Below are 21,904 nucleotides of genomic sequence, written 5' to 3'. Positions count from 1 at the left end.
TCCATTTTCTCTCCTTATTGTGGGACAAATACATAGCATTGTTAAACTAAGCCAACTGTTAAATGTCTTTTTTTTTGGCAAATAACTCTGTAACTCATTACAAAACAACATAAACATATAGGACACCCCTTGTCATACTGTAGTTTTAACTTTTATTTACACTGAAGAAATGAAAAAAACAAACAGAAAATCAAATCTACGGGTCACCTCTTCTCAAAGGCTCAAGAGTTGGTTACATAAATGTATAAACATTCATATGCCTATACAAAAAATGTATAGACACATGCTGTGAAACGAGACATTCCCCTTTAAAAATAAACAAAAAAGACGTCACAGGACACACAGTTTGCGCTTTTCAAGAACAACAGAATATAGTTTACAATCTCTAAAAGAACTTACATGAAATGTACAAGTACTGTACATTCCTTAATTGTAGTGACAAAGCACTTGATATATATTAGAAGTATGACTAATTTAGAAATAAACCAATAAAAAAAAAATCATGCAGCTTTTCTAGAAGGCACATTGGTGCACACTGCCACTTATGGCTACTATAAGTTTAAGCGTGAAAATGAACATCTTTACTGTAAGTTCAGAAGATCTGAGCCATCAACACTTTCACCCCTTAAACCCCTCATTTATTAAAGCAAATATCTCACTTTTTTTTAAATGTAAGGCTTAGTTTTTATGCAGTAAAGATAACCAAGCAAAGCCTCTAGGTATGACTGAATATGTACAGTAAATTATGGGAAGAAACAACAAATGGCAAGAATAACTGAAAGCTATCAAGTCCTTGAGAAATGGAAAGGTAATGCTGGTTTGCCACCACTGGTGATCCTTCCTCAAGAGCCACTTTTGATTTAAAAATTATGGAATGCGTCGGCCTGCAGCTGATGTGTTTGGAAATGAAATACACAATTGAAATCTGCAACTAGGCTTTTGTATCCAAGCATCACAAAGCGCTAAAACTTCAACCACTTTGAGAGGACAGTTCACCGCAATAATACCTGCGAATTTAAGTCCTTCAACTTGCGCCGCACAAGGTTGATACGTTTTGTTAAGTACATGTATAGGATTTAAAATGCTTTTTTTTATTTTCACAAAAATAGAGAATATATATATTGCTCCAGTTTGATATTCTCTGGAAAGCAAAAACACCAGGACAAGCTGCAACCTAAAGTAGTTCACATGCAATAATTGTGTTTGTGTAATTTCCTCTAACCCACTGGACTATTAAGTTCATAAATAGTTATTATTTGGTGCTTAGATTAAACTCAATTTCTAACTTTTGAAGATGGTGTTGATTTGTTTTAAACAAGTCAGCTGTACATGGCAAGTTTCTAAATCTTTGGACAACAGTAAATACAAAGTAAAGCCTGTACAGCCACCCTTTTTGTGGTTATCAAATTGGCAAAGCAGAGAAGTAATCGTGTCCATTTAAATAACCCAAGAGGCTGAGTGAATGGTTAGGATGAGACGGAGAGAGAAAACAAAAAAGGGACAATGACAGTAAAGAGACGATCACAATTGTTTTGCTTTGGTGTGGCTCTGTCAACCAGACTAGCCCTCCTGTCCGAAGTCTTCTGTGAATTTTTTCAGTTTCTCTAAATCCTGTTCGTTGACTGTTGGCTTTGTGTTGGCCTGAGACCTCAGCATGTCAGCCTGAGCAAAAGACAGAAAAACAGATCATTCTAATGGGCTCTAATAATAGTTGTTACAACTACATTGATACGCTGATCTTTAGGTTGCTCTAAATTCACCATAATCTAGACGACGGGGCAATTTCACAGTTAAAAGTTGATCCTGCGCAGAGTTAAATGTAAGTGAGGGTCTTCACTAGAGGGCTGCGCCTGAATTGAGTTTAGTATAAATATATAGATGTTTAGAGACTGCTGTGATGACATAAAAAAAAGATTAAAAAAAAAGACCAATTAACAAACTTCAAAGTAAATGTCAAAGAAAGCAACAAAAAAGAATTAAGAACTCTCACAATAAATTTTCCAATTTATAGTACAAAAATACTGGTCCTGGCTTTTTATTTTTCTTCTTTTTATGTATATGTTTGTATAGTTAATTATGACATTTATAGAAATGGCTTGTTTTAATGTAGAAAGGCAATTGAATACCTACAATAAACAAAAACTGTTAAGGCAGCATTAATTGCACCAATTTTTCCCCATCTTTTGAGTCAAATACAAATCAGATGATTAAAATCACCCACAGCAAAGCTGAAGTGTATAACAAAGTATACATGTTTACACACTCACCATGCATACCACTGGTTCCAATAGTTTCTCTCCGGGGACTTCCATCCAGGTCATCTCGATTGCATTGGGATCTCCAGGTGAGCACGGAGTCAAGAGGTCATCAATAACAAGGTCGGGGTCAGTTCTGGATTGACCTCGTACCTTTTAGAAACACAAACAAAAGGATAACTATTAAACCCATTTTTACACTTTTGGATTAAAACCGAGTGGTGTTTTATAAAGACGTACCCGTTTGAAGTGGGTTGCTGACTGGACCTTCCGAACGGGCTGCATTAGAGCATCTCTGACGATGATGCTGATATCTGCTCCCGAGTATCCGTCCGTCTTCTTGCCCAGGGTGATGAAGTCCGAGTCGCTGAGGCTGTTGGGGGTGGAGCCCAGGTGGAGCTTGAACATGAAGGAACGGGCGTGCTCTTCGGGCAGGGGGATGTAGATCCTCTTCTCAAATCTGAAAGCATCATTCGACGACACTGAGAACCGCCGAATGACGTCCGGGTGACAACTTTTGAAAACACATCTGATCATTTTTACCTCCTTCTGATGGCCGAGTCAAGAGTCCAAGGGATGTTTGTTGCCCCGAGAACAAGCACTCCCTCGTTGTCATTCCCCACACCTAAAGAAATTACACAGTCAAAATGGGACTCAGTAAGAGCACTTTATTTTTAAAGCTTTTACAATCAAATACAATTTTCTTTTTAAAACAAATTTGGAGTCACGCAGCTTTCTACAACAATGCAGTCAAAACCAGAACTGGACAGGATATAATAAACGGTCAGCTAGTCCAGGTGGAATAACCTTGTCCCAGAATATGAAACCAGTAATGATTGCTGGACTGAACTGAATTACACTGTGTTAAAGCTATGACTTATTTCAACAATATGATTTTAGCTATATAAATTAGAATAAAAAGCTGTAAGAATATTTTAATTTCAGGTTAAATGCTCTTCGCAGGAACCTGTTTAAGGGTCTGACTAGATGTTGTTCGATGCCTCGCCAGTTTTCTTGTCCTTGGTATTAGGAGATATTAATAAATTAAAAAAATAAAACTAAAGAATATATATATATTCTTTGACAACCAGTGGGGATAGCAAACTAGTAATCCAGCCATCCAAGTCACAAGGCTGTTCAAAAGTGCTCTCAAGTTATTAAACCTTGTCTTAATTTTCTATATTAATTCAACATTTTCTCCTGTACTTTTTTAACAGTGATGGTTTTCAGAAAAAAAACATACAAAAAAGGAAGTTAAAATGTCAACTCTCTATTTGTATTAGAATTTTAAGTGTTTTGATAGTGTAAACTTTCTTCAGGAACAGGGAACCAGTAAACAGTCCTTTCCTTGACCTCTTTTTATTTCCATCTTAGAAACAAGGGGGTGTTTCTCTATATACTGGAGAACCCTCCTAGTCTTCCATTTCTTACTTTCAATCTCAGTCATCTCACAGTGAAACTGCAAGTTGCACCAAAAAGGGTATTATAGCTCATAAACTTACATTGTTTTTATCATTTCTGTTTCATTGAATCAGGTGGGGACTGAGCGCACTTCCCCTTTTCACTCTTCAGTGTCTCCGCCTTGCAGCCATGTCACGACAGAAATTAATGTCCTCTTTTTGTTTTCAATCAAATTCTGAACATTTGCCAGGTTTTGAAATTATACTCCACTGAAAGACTGTTCAGGAAATACTTCTAACCAAACGGAACAGACTCACCCTGCATCTGAACCAGGAACTCCGTCTTAATACGGCGAGCAGCTTCGCTTTCATTCTCACTTCTTGAGCCGCACAGGGAGTCAATCTCATCGATGAAGATGATGGAGGGCTTATGCTCCCTCGCAAGGCTGAAAAGATTCTTTACCAATCTAAGAAACAAAATGAAGGCAGTTCAAACACCAGCTCCTGGAAAGTGAATTAAGTTCCTATAAATTACATTCAATTACTCTGCACCATTTATCAGAATGCTGTACAGTTTTTGTCTCAGAGACTCACTTTTCACTCTCTCCCAGCCATTTGGAGACGAGATCCGATGAAGAGATGGAAAAAAAGGTTGAGTTGTTTGCTTCTGTCGCAACAGCTTTAGCCAGATAGGACTTTCCTGTTCCTGGAGGTCCAAAAAGCAAAATCCCCCTCCATGGAGTTCTCTTTCCTGGCAATCAAGCAACAACAGCAAAAAAAAAAGTTTTAATTCAAATAAAAAGTCACCAAAACACCATCAGTTATTTTATGCAATTATATGTGGTTCTACCATTTAATAGCAGTGAGTTGGACTTTCTATCAAATAAGACAAACCTGTGAAAAGGTGGGGGAATTTGATTGGAAGAATAACAGCCTCTTTCAGTGCCTCTTTGGCCCCTTCCAAACCAGCAACATCATTCCATTTGATATTTGGTTTCTCCATGACAATTGCACCTGAAAAAGGTATTTCATAGGTCACAACAGAGCGTAATTATTATTTAGAAATATTATTTGACTAAGAACAGATATTCCTGTAGCAGGTTTAAGAGCAGGAGTTATAAAATATTCCTAACCTGAGAGCTGATTTTGGAACTTCTTCTTCTCTGGATCGTCGCCCTCGTCACTTTCATTCCTGAACACAGCAACATGTATTTACAATTTGTACGTGCATTTTACAGTTTGCCACACAAATGTTCATACATAACAAGGGGGAAACGCTCTCTCAGCCACATGCGAATGACATCACATCAGCAGAGCCAGGCGTTAGCCCCGCCCACGAACACACCCTTTGTCATCAGACTGTGACTCTTTGACAGGTTTGGCAGGAGGAGCTTTCTCCTTCTTCTTCAGATACTCCTTTAGCTTCTCCGCTCTGTCCAAGTACTCAACACATTTCCCACGGATGCTCTGTTTTGCTTTGTCACCCTGAGCTTCATCTGTAAGGAGACCAAACAGAGCGGAGACACACATAAGAAGACTTAATAACAAGTTGGCTCTAAACAGCTCTTCACTTTGTGCTTCTAAAAGCAAGAATTATTATAAATTTAACTAGGGTTTGTATCATTATGTGTGTTTTTTTTTTAAAGCATACAAGAACAAAAGGGGGCGGAACAGCGTGACGTTAATAAAAGCCAACAGATAGCTGTATGAATACAGCCTATTAGCAGCTTGCTGTGATCATTTTACAGGTAATTCCACACACTGTGTCGTCCTTTGGCTTACATTTTACCACATGAAGAAAGTACTGAACAGCAGCCTGATAGAGGCGGAGAGCCTCCTCGTAGTTCTGAGCTTTATCCTCCTGAGCCGCCTTGCTGGCGAGATCAATGGCTTTCTGAAATAACAGAGACAAAGAACTGAGTTAGTCATACGGATACCTGCGAGAAATGTTTTTAAAGGGCTAAAAGAGAACTCCGTGAAGCTGGGGCTGTTGAGACGTTTGTTTGTGTTGTTACACGTGAAACTTTCTAACATCAGGACAAGAAAATCAGAAATTTAAAGATATAAAAAGGAGCAACTAAAACAAAAAAACAACAACCTTGAGTTAGTTTGGGTAATTTTAAAAAAATGGTAAATGGTTAAACTAAATAATGTCACAATTTTGATCTCATTAGTATCCTAATTACCAAATATCTGTCTAAACTGACAGCTAAGATGTCTGATAAAACATATTAACTCACCTATCAGTTTTCTATCATATATGTTTTATAGATTCTTGAAACCACCAACTATTTTTTAGGAAAATTAATCTTTGGAGTGAAATTGCCAGTTTACAACTTATTAATTTCCACATTAAATAACTCTTATAACTGGCCTGCGTTGTTTTTGATAAACTAGTTGTACATTTTTATTTGTAAACACAGTTTTCTCTCATTTCACACGTTTTGTTCTGATTTGAAGCATAATCTGGACATATTTTAAACCTTAAACATTACTGGAGCAACACAAAGAATGAACTCGATCTTTAAACTTTAGGACATTTATCAGGGAATAAGCTGTTAGTACACAGTAGTCTGTTTTATCAATGACTTGATGCTCTTTTTGTAGTAGAAAATTTGTTTTTCTGGTCATCCTATTTGAATTTACCCAAACATTTAAACAAAATCAACATAAGGAACCAATTGAACTATGATCTAATCTGTGAAGAATTTGTTCTCCACCTTATGTAATATTGCAAAGAACATAGGTAGTTGTTTTACGTCTTAATATAATATATAAATGTGGTTTTCAAGACAATTTGTGGTTAGTGGTAATTCCTAAAAAGTTAGTTGGTAAACAAACCCTCCAGACCTAATGCGCCACCTGTTTCAGTTTTGTGACACCTTACACACCTGAGGACCCCGAGCCTCATTTTCATAGCATTTTCTTTCACTTCCTGTTTACGGTCACTTTATCGAACTAACAATCGATTCAGGGCTAGAAAACCAAAACTAAGAGCGTCACGACTTTCATGTCGTTAAAACAAGTTAAAACAAATGTAAATGTTTCTGAAAGGCCCAAAAGAGCCCAGCTAGCTCGGAAACTTAATCTCATCAGATGTCTATCTATTAGTATAAACCTAACAGTATTAGGATAAACTAATAATTTTATATACAACAGCAACTATGAGTGCCAAGAAAAGAAAAAAACAAAAACAAAACAGAGGGACTTCTTAGAGACACGTCCACCCTGCTTTGGATGCGTCGTTGTCGGCTTAGCTTACCATGCTAATTAGCGGCTATTGTTATAAACGTTTCGCTACGAAACATCGTTTTAGGCACTTAAACCGAACACAAACCATAATAATCCGACCGTATATTTACATTACAACACACAGAATACTTCGACTGGTTTTATTTCAGGCGTAAAATAACTTTTTTCCCCGTCTTGTCAAAGCGTTTAGCCAGCTCAAGCAAGGGTTGGTCCTTCGCTTACCTGTAAATTATTGTTGGCCATAAGGGCTAAATAAGTCGTCCAAAAGCCAAAACAAATTTAACGCCTCCGTGGCAAAAACACTGTTCGACAAATTCCTTTACGGCTGAGCGGTGTGCGCAAACTGTTAACTCAAAAAACGGAGGCTTTTGGCGAACTTGTTTTCGTTTTTTTTCTGATCGCACCAAAATCGGACCGAGGCGACAACTTCCGCATTAAAAAGTCGATACTCGCGTTTACGGAATGTGCTGACGTCATGACGTAGCTGCGTCACAGCTTCTAATAATAGGCCTGTCTTTTTTCCCGTCAGTTCAAAACTAGAGAACAATTAAAAGTCTTCAGCTGGGGCTAAATTTACAATTAGTTCAGGTACTTTTGTAAACTTAGTCGTAAAGTACAATTCTTTGTTAACCTACTGAGCAAATTTTCAATCTTTACATTAATTGCCCCCTGATGATCCAGACTTCATGTAATCTGATAAAGCACCTTTTTAGGGATTATTTCTTTATGCTTTCTGAAGGTCATTTTAGGTTTTTCTTCAGACATGAGAGATTTAAAACTCTTGCAGCATACTGTAAAGGTTATAGTTAATCCTATGCAGTCAGTGAATGAACTACAAATTAACTATTAACCCTATAGCATAAAACATTTTCATAAAATGTAAAATAATTTGTCTGGCCTATGTCATGTTGCAGCTTTCCCCATACACCTCAGCACTACTGTGATACCGTTCTGGTTTTATTACCACAGACAATATCGCTCACATTTGGAGAACAAAAAATTATTTTCTTAATGACCTCTTTATTGACTAGGTATTCCTGTAGTTCTTCCACTCTGTCCAGATACTGTTTACATTTATCTCTAATCTTCTGGTTGCCTTCTTTACCTTGTGGGTCACCTAATGGGAGGAGGGGAAAAAAAAGTTAGTCCACCAGATGTTTTTAGTGTCATATGTTAAATATCTGCTGTCATAATGGGATGCAATCTCATGGGGAATACGATTTATTACAACAAAATTACAAACAATCTTTTAAAGGTTGAGCGTTTTTGTTTGTGTTCATCAAGTAACTGCAGTAACAGACGACCACATACAGACTTTAATATGTCAGGTAGTGTCAGTGTGATGTCATGTGCCACCACGGCGACGCACGTTTCAAAATGTGGAGAAAGTACTTGACGGCATGCTGATAAGATTGGATGGCCTCCTCAAAGTTTCCCTCCTGGTCCTCCTGTGAGGCCTTCTGTGCGACCGCAATGGCTTTCTGAAACAAAACAAACAAACAAACAAATGAGTAAATAAGGCCACACTCCAAACTGTTTGTATATTAAAATAAAAACAGTTCATTTTTAATGTTTAGGTCTGGGTGAAGTCTGTTTCAGTCAGTGCGAACAGAGAATGTGCTGTTTTACTAAAATAATAAACTAAATGTAGAAAAAGAAAGACCTGAGCTAGAGAAATTAAAACAAAATTGGATGATTTTAAATGTTAAAATATTTGCTGTCAAAAAAATGAGCTGTTCTGCCTGATGCTCATCACTGAAGTTGGGTTTATTTTTTGTGATAGATTTTTCTGATTTGAGAGTTTGTTTTTCCCGAATTCCAGTGTCTTTTGCACATAATTTGATGGACTGATTTTTCTTTTAAATGATGACGCATATTCCGATGAATAGATTCATGCAGGCATACAGGAGAAAAGAAATGTCCTTGAAGGATTTCATTTGATCATGTCTTGACGCTTTAAGTTTTTTCCAAATAAATGATTAAATTCTTTACAGCTCTACAATTAAAAGCTCTTAACTTTAGTGGTAAAGCTGTTGCAGTCTTAGCTAAACAGGATGAACATCTAAAAATCTACTTTTATTAAAGCCTGTAATATTAGGAGAGACTAAATTTGTGCAGTCCACCAAAGGAGCAATAATGATTCTGAGATTTTCTGTGTAGGATACAAATCATGACTAACTGAAGACACTATCAAAATGCTTCATCTCTGAAAATATAACCTTTTTCTCAGGTTGCCGATGAATCTGTGGGTTTTGTTGTGAATCATTTGTTTTAGGTCAGTTTGGCAGGTGCTGAGCTACAAACACAACAGATCATGCGTTAAACGTCTTCATCTCCCACAGACTGATGAATCCTGAGACTTAATCTGAAGGATCTGACGAAATGAAACCTGTCAAACAGCATTTGTTCGCGTACGAGTAGCTCAACTCTGACAGAAAACCTTCCGGTCCTGAAAAAAAAAAGAAAGAAAGGTTATTCAACCTACCTTTAGATTTGTTGGCTCCATGTGGAGTCTGGAGTTAAACGAACAGAAAGTCACCTCCTGATTCCCACAAGTTGTGTTTGGTTCAGAGTGAGATCAGTTCCTGTTTACTTCTACCCCCCTCCCTCTCTCAGCGGTGACACACGAGTTAAAGAAACCAGCCAGCCCCGTCAGAAGAATGGGAACTATGCTGCCAGCTCCTGCCAATGAGTCACCATGTTTTATTGTTGCTCTGCAAGTTACAAAGGTTGCTGAACAAACCGTGTAAAGTCCCCGGGGATAGGCTGTTTTCAGAAATCCAGATTTGATTTAACTGGGATGTATTTAAGTCAGCTGCCTAAGCACCATGCAAATTAGATCGAAAATGGGTTTAAATGCTAAATGCTTTAAATGCGTGTTTATATGGAAGCCCATTTCTGCCCCTTTAAAAAAAAAGTTCCTCTCATGTTTACCAAATACCAACACTGAGGGAACCATGGGTGTAGCATGGGTGTAGCAGCACCCCCTGGTGCCACAGCATGTTCGTACATGGTCAATAATAATAATAAAAAGAAAAAAATGATTTTGCTATTGCAGCATATGTTTTATTCCCAGTATTCATAGCATTCACATAGCCATGTCAAAGACTATCCCAAAATTACACTGTAACATCTCATAAATATATATTTCATATTTATAACTTACCATCTTGCAATCAAAATACGATCTCAAAATTGAGACACTATATATTTATGAGCTAGTATCTCATAATTATGACTTATATTCTCATTATTCTGAGATGCTAAGTCCTAACTTGAAAAAAATATCTAACATATCATGAAATATTTTCTCATAATTTGGCGACAGCGTCTCAGATTTATGAAATACTATCTCACAAATATGACTTAGATTTTTTTTAAATTCAAAGTGGCAGAAATGGGATTCCACGTTTTGATAAAATCTGTAAAGATGCGGCCGAAAACTAACAACGACATATACTGCCATGTGATAAAAGTTTTCTCCATTAGAGGGCGCCAGATCACCGTGAAAGGGCCGTCAGTGGCGTTACACTTTATTAGCTAAATATGAATTAAAAACATGATATAAGTTTAAGTGGAAAATATATATACAACCACTTAGTTCTATCTTCTCATGCGGCTTCATTTTAGAAGACTAAACAATCATTAATTTAGATATATATTTATATTTTTTATTTTACAAACTTAACCTTGTTTTATTTAAGGCATTAATACTACTACTACTACTACTACTACTACTACTAATAATAATAATAATAATAATGAACCTGTGAGAAGAAACGTGCACGTGCTTGTGAGCCAGTGAGCGCGGAGTGAAGTGGTGATGGCAGACCTTTGGCCCCCTTCCCTCCCTCCCTCCCAGCTCAGACACCTGAGAGCTCGCAGCAGGGAAACCTCGCCTCGTCCCTCCGCTCATATGCTCCGAGAATCAGGGCACACCTCCATACAACTCCCAGCCTTCCTCAGGGTCGTCACCGAACAGAGAGAGCCCCTCGCGTAAAAGCAGCTCCGCTTCGTTTGTGCGCGTTTTCATGGACACCTCCAGGTGACGAGAGGAGCCACGGGCAGGCGGAGGGGTTGCGCTCAGCATCTACGAGGATCTGTGATGGGGACCATGGCGAGGAGGGTGACGGGAGTTCATCTCCTCGCTGTGTTTCTCACCTCTGGGGTGACGCTTTTCAGGGACGCGGCGGGACAGGAGACGTTTAACGACCTGACGGGCTTCAGCTTGAATCCGCCCTACTTCAACCTCGCAGAGGGCTCCGGGATATCAGCCACCGCGACCTGCGGACAGGATGAGTCCGGGGCACCGAGAAATGATTTGTACTGTAAGCTTGTCGGAGGACCTACCGTTGGACTTCCGACTCAAAACATTCAGGTAAGACCCTCCAAAACCCCCGTGCGTAATAAGTGCGTAAAAGGGACCTACAGGGTCAGAGTTCAGCTAGATTCCCATGTCGAGAACTGGTTGTTTTATTTGGCATCTTACTGGTAACTGGTAACTATTTTTTATATATTTTTATTAATAGGCCACTGTCTTTTAAACAAGTACAGGAGTGTATAAAGCCCCACAGGGTACATTTTTCTCAGTCCTGACAAATTTGTCTGACTGCCAGAAATAGTTTTACACACTCGAGCTGATTCCCACATTTCCCAAAGGAAATGTCCTTCAACATACTCTCAAAAGTTCTCATTAAAGTCTCTACTGTTAAGTGGTAAAAAAAATCCAAACATTTTATTGTTTTTTTTGTAACTTAAATGATTCTCTGTTGCAAATGTTTTGACGTGAATCTTATTCTTTTAATCTGACCTGATTTCATTTAGGGCCAATTCTGCGACTACTGCAACTCCATGGAGCCCACAAAAGCCCACCCCGTGAGCAGTGCCATTGACGGGACAGAGCGGTGGTGGCAGAGCCCTCCTCTCTCCAGGGGACTGGTCTACAACGAGGTGAACGTTACCCTGGACCTCGGGCAGGTGAGAACAGCACGACCGGAAGTTTACCAACTTTTTACCTGCTGCTGGAAGAATGACAGGACTGTGGCGACAGTAAAATGTGGCACCTGAATGTCAAAGAGGGAGGAGAGAATTTGTGCTGCTGAGGGGAGAGGGGAAAAAAAGTTATCCTCTTTACCTGACGTGGTAAAACATCGCCACAGATTGTGTTATCGCTCTACTTTGAGTTTGGATTTGTTTTGAAAGTGTTGACCCACGCTGTTTCTACCACAAGATCTCGGAGGTGTTGGACGATTATGTTTTCAGCGTGAGATTCATCACCTCGGCAAGCAGCAGTCATGTGCCGCGGCTGGTCTCTTGCCAGGAATCAGGTTCACGCCCGTTTGGCTGGAGTTTCCATCCCGACCCGTGGCGCTGGCAGGAGGTTGGCCAGCAGCCCGTAAAACTGCACCTCACGCTCAATTATCCCCTGTGTGGAAAGAGAGGAATGCTGTCTTTGGATTAGGGATCAGAGGCACTGAAAATCAGATTTGAGATGCGCAGGTGGAACCGGGGACCTCGCGCACAAACAAGGGCTTTGACTAGTTCTGGACGAGTGACAAAACCGCTCCTCTGCACACGTGCTGCACCTTCTGGCTCTCAGCGGACACCCTGTCTGACAATGGGTGTGGACTTTTCTGTCTCTGCTTTTAGCCAGAGTGAGCTGAGAGAAAATCCCACGCAGCTAAATATAGTGACCCTCCCCTCCCAGCCCACAGGAGGATGGACACATGCAGGGCCGTCAGGGATGTCTGCCTTTAATACGTGGTAATGCTCAGTTTATTTGGGAGCGGGGAAAGCAGCATCACTGTATTATCGTGTGCTAAAAGGAGCGTGGTTGGAGTTGTGGCAACCAGACAACACCCAGCCCTCAATCAATACCACACAACCTCACCCGCGTATGCACACACACGCCACATACCTGTCACATCGGCGACCACTAATACGCTAATGTTTGGCTGTCACAACTTTTCACACTCGTTGCAGTTTGAGTTCGGCGTCTTTCTGAGCTGATATATGTGTTCTTTACCTGCCTGGAGGGTTTTAATGCTCATTACTGATATCTAGGCCTTAAGACAGTCTGAACTGTCAAATGTTGGACTGCTCCCTCTGGTTCTTTTGTAGCTTTGTAGATTATTTTGAAAGCCAGAGATAAACGGCGTGTTTAATGAAATATGTGGGCTAGACAGACCCTCTGAATGGGTGCTGCGGTTTCTTTCAAGATGAATGCAGGTGGCTGTTCAGCTGGTCTCCGGGGAGCTCCGAGCAGATATGTCAGATAATGGCACAGTCAATGTTTATGCTAAAATGTGAGAAAAAGTTCAAAGATTTTTTTTCTTTTTTTTTTTTGACAAGGCTGTTTCCGGATTCTTTGTTTCAGAGTAGATTGTTTGAAGCGAAGCTTGTTCTGCTAAGTTTAAAGCAGGACTAATCTGATTGAAGCGGGTTGTTGGAGAAATGCAGGCCACAGCACGAGCTGTAGTGATGAGTCTGTTGATTTAACAGTCATACTACAGAATCCCACCTACACTGGGTTGGACTGGTCTCATAATTTGGGCAAACATGTGCTCTTATTTGATCCTGGAACTTGCCCTGTGCCACCTGCAAGAAGCTGACTTTTTTTTTTTTTTGCAGTTTTAGTCAAATACCTTCACAGTTGGTTTGCAATAAAATCTGACAAATATTCCTTTTAATTTAAGTTCTAATGTCTAAAATTGTGAGCCTCTAGTGTTGTTAGCAGGTCTAATAATTCTTTCCTTTTCCCTTTAAAGACTTTATTATACTTAGGAACTACTCAATAAGTCTAAGCTGCCCAATACAGAGCTTGCAGTAGTCTGAAGTCTCTGTTAGATCCTATTTATGTAATTGGGTCAGTTAAATAAAGAACTAATAATTATAATTATTGTAATTGAAGCCACAGAGTCAAAGATGAATCTAAAATAGTCAGAAATATTTTGATCATTTTGGCTCTGTACAGTGTTATGCTGAAATTTTTTTTTTTTGGGTGTCTGTGGCTCAGTGGTTATAGCAGGTTTGATTTCACCAGTGTGCCACATGTTGAAGTATTCCTGCCCCATCGGTGTATGAATGTGATCTAAAGCACTGATTAGACTCCATAGAATGATTTATTCAGGTTTGCTTTGTAGAGATGTAGCAGAGTGCTGTGTGAATGTGTGTGGATGGGTAAATGAGGCCACAGATTGTGTTGTAAAACGCTTTGAGGGGCCTGATTGGCTAGAAAGGCGCTATATAAGTAAAGTCCATTTAACAAATATTTATTTATTTATACATATTTTGACCTAACATCGTTTATCCTAGGTATCCACTGACAATACTGGGTGACCAGGATGTGTTTTGCTTTTTTATTTTGACATACTGAAACGAATGTAACACTAAAAAGTAAATGCTGTTTTAAATCTAAAAAACTGTTGTCATCACACTTTAGAAATCCCCCCCATAGATATTTTACCAGGGGTGCCCACACTTTTAGGTACTTTCTGTGCCCTGTGCGCTCTGTGAACTGCCTTCAGCTTGAACTTTTCTCGATGAGGCTCGAAGTCTCAGACAGGGCCGTGTGAGCAGGCAAGCTGCTCCCTGTTTGTGCTTTCTTGGCTTTTGACCCCTGACCCCGTGACAAATCCTATCTTCGATCTGGAAGTGACCTCCGGGGAACTCAGCTGCCCCCTTTATGACAGATGGTGTTTGGCATAAATGCCTCTGTAGCATTTGACCCAGAGGGGACGGTTTGGGTTCTGATTAACTGAACGGCGTATAACACATCCGAACATCTGATCCATGCAGTTTTTAGCCACACACTTCATTCCTCTTTGACTGATTAAATAGTTCCACTAGAGCCCATCAGGCATGACATGAGCTTAAAAACAGATTAATTTCTTGGAAATTTTGCTCTTGTTAAGCCATTACAGGATGCAGTGGGCAAGTCATTGTTCTGCTAAACATTTACACCATAAATCAGACTGGCCACTGGCTCCTTTTTTTTTTTTCTTCTTGGGAATGTATTTTAGGAGCCATGACTACACATGCTTATCTGCTTGAGTGAACGCAGAGTAGACCATGTGAGGCAAACATACCGGGGCTTACTGCTGTATGCCTCCTGTCTGATTCGTCTCCACTGCTTCTGATTGGTGGTCAGGCACTGGATGAATGCTGGACAGTAAAATACGCTCTTGATTTGTTCCTGATTGATATTCAAGAGACGATGCCAAAGTTTTAGGGTTGAAGTTGTTAATTATCTCTGTGGGTGTTAAGTATTAATGGCTCTTTGTGGGGAGGTTTGGCTGCTTTCAGTTGTTGTTTGGACCCCACAACACATTAGTGAATCTGTAGAGGGCATCTTTAACTTTAGAGGATGTAAACAGTTGAAAAATCCATGACTTGGCTTTGTACTATAAGTGGGCGGGAATGCCTTGGTCCAGGTTGGTCCAGTGGCTTTGGCTCTACTCACAATTCTGCAATCACAACGAGACAAAGCTGCCAAGAACCCAATTTTAGAGCCATTCCCCAGAAACCTAATCCTCCCGCTCAGGGGTCCACCTCCCACCAGAGATGGTTTGAATGTTTTATTTGCAGCCGTTGCCCCCTTTTGTGTCAGAATCCTTCAAGGCGGTATTGTGTGACATCCTTTCTGTGCTCACAGGCTCTCACAAAGGTTTGCTTTGCCTAAAGCGGCATTGAAGTTGACCTAGCCCTTCTTGTTTTTTTTTTTTCTCATGGATAAAAGTAGTGATGTGGTGTGATTTGGTGGCGAGAAAGTGCCAAGATAAAAAAAAAAAAAAAAAAAAAAAACATAAAAACTGCATGCATGGAGAAAGAGAGAAAAGAGTCTTTCACTTGTAAAACTTTTGGTATTGACTTCTCCGAGCTGTAAAATGAGGTCAAACCAAACCTTAAATCAACAAGAAGAAAAACTAAGACCACTTTATAATTCAGAAGCTTGTAGACCCACAAACAGCATTTCAATCAGGCTGAACTCTGGACTTTTGTTGTAAATGTTTAGGTTTACTCAGTAATAACTCAGTCTGTGTGAGGTGCTCAGGTCCGGATAAACCCAAATCATGAGCCTCCCACTTCTGTGTTAGAAAATATGGCGTGTGTGCATTTTATTTTGTTTTTTATTATCTAAAGCACTATGCATCATGGCTGACCATGCCTACTTACTGTAGGTCTTCTGTCCAGAAGACAACGTTCCAGATGTCTTTTAGTTTTATTCTAGTGAAACTTTTTAAAGCTAAACTTTTTGCCGTGCTCTTAAAGAGTGAAGAGGCTTTCTCCTGGCAAGCCCTACCAAAAAAAAAGCCTTGCTTGTTTAATTTATTTCTTTTTAAATGTGCTATCTAAATGATGCTTTTACAGTCTGAGGTGTAGCTGACGAGTTATCTGCAGCTTCTCCGAGCACTGAGTGATGGCTCCATAAAAACTGGGATATCCAGACATGGGAACATTAGGGATTGTTTGTGAATAATCTTCCCTTATTAATGCCGATGGACTTCGGTGTGTTTGGATAAGACCTCCTGAGTTGATAGAAGGCAATGATTGTTTCTCTAAAGATGTTTTTAGATGTTGCTCATCCTTGGCATTATGTTGACACCCAAATCAATGCTTCAGATCAACAAACTGACAAAACTTCAGCTTTTATTGAGGCGCTTCTCATGCTGGTGAACAGTAATTGTATGATTTGATGAGAAGCGTCTGGCTGTCACACACTCTGCATTTTGGCTTAGTTTTTTTTTAAATAAATACTGACGCAATGTGTTTTTGTTCATTTGAGGTAGGATTTACCTCATTTGAAGACCTGGTATGAACTGGGCGTAGAAAAGATTTTTGAATTAAAAGTGCAATGAGCTTTCCTTTTCGCATGACTGCAAGTAACGGCAGAAAGTGTTTTATTTTCTTTTGCTCTCAGCCCTCTTAGCAACATCATCCGTATGCAAGGATGATATTGTAACGCTGTGCTGCCTCTTTCGCATTCCTATAGTGAGGTTTGAAAATATCAATTTAAAAATGATGCAAACGCTGTAGTTGTAATTAAGATGTCAGTGTGATTTGTATGTTTGAGCCAAACAAAACGGAGTAAACTGCTGTTAAAATCCAGTCTGCTCTGCTGTAGAGATGAAGCTTTTTTCATATGGATTTATTGGTACAGTGCAGCTGGCTCAGTCCCAGAGACAAAACTGGCTGTTAGATGTACGGAGGTGATGTAAGTCACCGTGTTTAGCTGGTCGGCTCGAGGGGCCAAGCCACCCCAGCAGATATTTACTGCTCTAATAACAGCCGCCGGGTGCGAGTTATCGAATTCAGCCCGGCCTGAAGGGTGCGTCACGTTTGACTTTTGGACTTCAGCTCCGCCTAAACCTGGAGCCGCGGCGTGGAAAAGCTTGTGGGGGGTTTAATGGGGAAATTTCCACCTTTGCAAGGCCTTTGTCATCATTTGGTCCACAGCAATGCTAATCACCGGTCACAGGTTTAGTGACGCGGGCATTGATGCAATGGGAAGAGAGCAGCCGTTTTCCTGGACCTATTTGACGCAACTGTGTCATAAATAGTATACCCTCAAGCACGCTGAACTGAGATCACTGAAAGAGGAAATATTGCATCACTATGAAATGATAAATTACTACATATTTCTGCTGAAAAATATACTCATATAGGTTTTTTTGATTAGATGTAAGATTCATGGGGGAACTTTGCTAACACACAACAAAATATAAAATGTAATTTATAACAAGTGTGATATTAAAAAACTTAATATCAAAAATGAAAGGCCTAGCATTCCTTGAGGTAATGCATATATCTGCTGCCTTTCATGCCAGAGTTTTAGACTTAGATCACTTCAATAGTTATGTTAAAAAAATGATGGCATTGTAGCTGATTTGGTCAAACCTTGAAAATATCGTTATGCACCATCTTATGCAATACTGTGAGCTGTCACACTCAGAGTATGTGGTGTGAATGATTCTCAGCTACTGTGACATCGAAGTTTAGCTCAGTATTTGTTAAATTATCTGAGTTACAGCCATTTATGTGTTTTCTAAGGTCAGTTGCCTGTGGCGGCCATCCAAAAGTTAATCAGTTGTAGATGTACATCCAATGATTGTTACCTTAAAGTTTCCATATTATCTGTCCAGTGGTTTTTGAAGTATTTTGCTAACAGACAGACACAGTTGACTCCATATAGTTAATGGCAAAATTTTAAAATACGACCTTGCACAATCTCTTAGTGCTCAGAATATGTGTTGGGGATCAATCTCAGCTACTACAACACTGAATTTTAGCTCAGTAGCTTTAAAAAAAGGAATGAATTGTAGCCATTTCTGGGTATTTTAAGGCCACTTGGTTGTGGCAGCCATCTTGAATCAAGCTATCTCCAGGTATTAATCAGTTGTAAACATACATCCAAGAATTGCTTTCTGAAAAGTTTGTTAAAATTTGCCTTAAATATTTTGCTAACACCACCTACACTTGCAGACACGATTGTTCAGCAGCCCTGCTTGCTTTTTCTTTTTCTTTTAAAGTTTTTTTTTTTTAGATCCGCCTTAAACATAGTGTTAGTGTTTACAGAAACCCACAGATACAGTAAGTGCAAGATCTTGAGCAGCTGCAGCTCAGGCTTTTATCTTGAAAGGACTGCAAACATGTAGAAACATGCACGCTCATAATGTTTCTGTTACACTTCTGCAGCTTTTAGCCGACTGTTTTTTTTTTGTGACACGTAACTAATTCTGTCGTGGAGACAGAGGAAAATACACCAGACAGCCCCCTTCCCCCTCCACCTCCCACCTGTTGCAGACAGACAAACATTTGTACATTGCATTGCTACAAACAGGGGGCAACCCGCTCCCCCCCCCACTGCAGAACGCTCAGACCTGCCTCTTCTTCTGCGTAGATTTGCAACGAGCCGATCCCTCATCAGGCTCCGAGGATCTCACTCAGATGGAGTTTATTTTACAGGATTATGATCTTGTTGTAGCTTTAGGTCCCCTGGCTCTGCAGGGCTTTTCTCTTTTGATACGCAAGCTGCCATTTCATGCCTGTTTAACACGAATTACAATCAGATTGCTGCAACCAGTTTGGGTGAAGTGCAAAAAGATTTTTGTGAAAGCAAATGAAATATTTATTACACCAGAGAAAAAGCATTTCAGTAAAAAAGGCAGCGTGATTGCTGAGGGCTGAATGACTTGACTGAAATTTGTTGAACTAGCTGAAACTGAGTTGGTAAAGCCAGAAGAAGCAGAACTGTAGCAAAAAGCTTAAAGAAGCAAAACGTTAGCTAAAGGTTTTAAAAACTAGCCAGAAGCTTAAAGTATTAAAGTATCAAAAGGCTGGCTAAAAACAAAAAGTAGGAAGTAGCGAGGGAAAAGCATCAAAAGTAGCTAAAAGTAGCAGAATGATAGCTAAAAGAAGCATAAGTAGCACAAATTGAAGAGATCTTCATGTAAATCTATGGGGAAAATATTTGTAATAAAAGCTAAATAGTTTGAGAAATATAAAAAATGCAAAAACCAAAAGTCGTAGCACCCATCTCGTCAATGAGCTGAATGTTTTGATACGTGAATGGAGTAAAAACTAAGTATGCAGAAGTAGTTTGATTGCAACAAATGTACTGTAAAAAGAACAGCTGAATCAGCATTTACAGAATTAAAGCCTCATTAAAAATGATAACCTGAAGACACATCAAACACTGAAGCTTTTATTTATGTTTTTTCTCACTTATTAGAGCCTCTCATCAATAATTTGGTTAACTGGTAATAAGTCAGTAATGGTTGAGTGAAAAAAAAAAAAGTCACAGGGGCTGAGCCTTTCAGAAGGAAAGATGGAGGGGTGAGGCGGTGAAAAATGGTTTGGGGCAAAAGTTTGTTTGGTTTCTCACAATCTCTCCTCTAAGGATTCAGAGAAATCTTGGTACAGAAGTGGAACAAAGTTAAAAACAAAACAAAACAATATGGCCATGATCCCTGTGCTTTCGATGGCACTGCATTAAAAACAGACAGCTCATTTCTGCATTCCTTTTGGAAACCTTCTGTAAGTCAATTTTTTTCTTTTAAACCTGCTTTGTAACGTTCACATATACACTCAGGTTTCCAGTCTGTCCAGTCCAACTTTATTTGTTGAAAAAAAACCCCTCAAAAACACGAGTATTTAAAGAAAACCCACTCAGGCACGTTGAGAAATGACAACCTTGAGTCAGCAGAGATTCAAACCTGAGACCTTCTTGCTGTGAGACAGATACAAGTCAGAGAAATAAGATGTAAACATGAATAAGAAATTAGGCTGCCTTTTCTGGGCCCAAACAGATGCACTGAATTAATATAGAAAACAGTTATTTGATCTGACAAAGCTTAATTTTAAATTCTATTTAGAAATACACAGCCCTAAAACAGATTAGATTAAAGCATTTCAGGAAGAAAACACCAAACCGCATTCTGCACGTGCACAAATAACTTGTTTCTGTAACAATTATATACTTTTTAATATATGACAGAGCATTTTATGATGTCCTTGTTGTTGTTTTGTGTACATATAGTCTCTTAGTGTAATCAAAGGTTAAGTTACAGCCTCACTGATAGGAACTCTGTTGCCTTCGTTAGAATTGTTATGACTTTTATAGATTTATGCATCCAAGACCCTGAGAATCTGTGTCACAAAACACCATCTGCACTCGAGATTAATGTGATCTTTTAGAAATAAGTTTAGGTCTTTTACTTTGTGAAAAGATCCTGCTAGAGAAAAAGGACACAAGTCAACTGTTGGGACTTTAAATAAAAATGCAGCCCAGAGGTTTTTAAAAAAAATAAAAAATTCTGGGTGCTAAATTGCGAATAGCACAAAGTCCAGACTCGCACAACAGAGTGGGCTACAGATTCTTGAACAACCTTTATCAGGGAAAAACAAAGCAAAATAAAACGTTTTGCTTTCAAATTTGTTTTTAAGCAACTTCCTTCATAAATTATTTCCAATTCTTGTGATGAAATCAAGATGATGGAACATTGCAATAAATGTGCTCCTGTTTCACGCCAAAACATAATCTATATTATCAAAATAAGAATTTAAAAGTTTAATAGGTTGTTTTCATGCTATTTTTTCCACATATGATTTCTTAACAAACCCCTGCATGTTGTTACAATTATCATTTTCCACACCATTTTGGAATCGTGCTGGTAGTTATGGATTGTGTGTGCGCGTTTAATTTACACTTGTCAGCACACGGTATTTACTATCATTTCAAAATGTCAACTTTATGGGTAATTTAGTCAAGAGACAGGCGTTGCTACAGAAACCATAATCCTAATTGTTTAAAGAGTTGGTGAGAGACTTCTATTTAAATTTACGACTCACCTCATTGAACTAACTGGCTAAAGGTTACACAATCAGGGCTTTCCTTTTTTAAATTCTGATTTCTCTTTGGGTACGAGGTCAAGCATGTGTGAAGTTAGAGGTTTGTCACATTTAAACTGTCTAACTAACTGGATTTTTCAAGGTTTTGTCGTGTCGATTTAATCATTCAGACAACAAAAACATGTTTTATGTACTCAGTCAACAGATTTAGTAATTTTCACCTTGTGAGAAGTAGAATAAGAAGTGGGAAAATGTTAATGCGTTGTTGTTAAAATGTTGTTTGGTCTCCTGGCCCCGATGTGTTAATAGGAGGAGATCTGGTTACCTTATACCTCGATGTGTAACATGGAGCCGTCAAGGTCGGGAATTTAAGTAGGCTGACGAAAGGCGGGGAAGGTTGTCCACGCCTGCCACGGTTCAGGCCCTGACCTTTGTGAAACCAGCCTCACGCTAAACCTCCTCGCATGACGGTCTTATCTAAAGCTGCTGCAGACGCTGGGAAGGCCAGAGGACGGCTCAGCTCGAGTGTTATTCCAAGTCTGTTAGCCACACGCTTGTCAATGTGTCTAATGTCTTTTACGCCGCCGGAATCCTCCATTCATGCGCGCCGCGTGTCATCACAATATATCAAGCGCTCTCCGAACAGCA

General features: G+C 39.3%; 2 protein-coding genes across 4 annotated transcripts in view; one reads left to right on the top strand and one right to left on the bottom strand.

The window, feature by feature from the left end:
* Nucleotides 1-132: 132 nt before the first annotated feature.
* On the bottom strand, nucleotides 133-9,545 carry vps4b (vacuolar protein sorting 4 homolog B). 2 transcript variants are annotated; one of them, XM_017422571.3, is made up of 13 exons: nucleotides 9,393-9,545; nucleotides 8,277-8,388; nucleotides 7,924-8,024; nucleotides 5,438-5,549; nucleotides 5,001-5,151; nucleotides 4,789-4,847; nucleotides 4,550-4,669; nucleotides 4,250-4,406; nucleotides 3,974-4,122; nucleotides 2,799-2,880; nucleotides 2,496-2,715; nucleotides 2,268-2,408; nucleotides 133-1,662 (listed from the first exon to the last, which is right to left on the bottom strand). In XM_017422571.3, the coding sequence occupies exons 1-13, from the start codon at nucleotides 9,411-9,413 to the stop codon at nucleotides 1,561-1,563; spliced, it is 1,527 nt and encodes a 508-aa protein (XP_017278060.1). In that variant the 5' UTR covers nucleotides 9,414-9,545; the 3' UTR covers nucleotides 133-1,560. The 2 variants fall into 2 exon arrangements, with proteins under 2 accessions (XP_017278060.1, XP_017278061.1); XM_017422572.3 differs by lacking the exons at nucleotides 7,924-8,024; nucleotides 8,277-8,388; nucleotides 9,393-9,545 and adding an exon at nucleotides 7,130-7,355.
* A 1,296-nt stretch (nucleotides 9,546-10,841) lies between these two features.
* LOC108239640 (laminin subunit alpha-3-like) overlaps nucleotides 10,842-21,904 on the top strand; it is a 58,503-nt gene continuing 47,440 nt past the window's right edge. Inside the window, exons 1-2 of one of the 2 annotated variants that reach the window (XM_017422465.3) lie at nucleotides 10,842-11,285; nucleotides 11,732-11,884. In XM_017422465.3, coding sequence (XP_017277954.1) covers nucleotides 11,013-11,285; nucleotides 11,732-11,884 — 426 coding nt within the window. In that variant the 5' untranslated portion in view covers nucleotides 10,842-11,012. The remainder of the gene's footprint in view (nucleotides 11,286-11,731; nucleotides 11,885-21,904) is intronic. The other variant, XM_017422466.3, reaches the window with a different exon arrangement.

Source organism: Kryptolebias marmoratus, linkage group LG20 (genome assembly GCF_001649575.2).
Source record: "Kryptolebias marmoratus isolate JLee-2015 linkage group LG20, ASM164957v2, whole genome shotgun sequence".
Lineage (NCBI taxonomy): Eukaryota > Metazoa > Chordata > Actinopteri > Cyprinodontiformes > Rivulidae > Kryptolebias > Kryptolebias marmoratus.
The sequence above is the reverse complement of the archived record's forward strand: the minus strand, read 5'-3'. Positions and strand labels throughout refer to the sequence as shown.

Bases quoted from the DNA above. Each gene is read 5' to 3' on its own strand.
- vps4b (XM_017422571.3), bottom strand. From the start codon at position 9,413: ATGGAGCCAACAAATCTAAAG. The intron at 8,025-8,276 runs GTGCGTCGCCGT...TCCTCCCATTAG, and splicing joins CTTTCTCCACATTTTGAAAC to GTGACCCACAAGGTAAAGAA. The intron at 2,881-3,973 runs GTGAGTCTGTTC...TAATTTCTTTAG, and splicing joins GTTCCTGGTTCAGATGCAGG to GTGTGGGGAATGACAACGAG.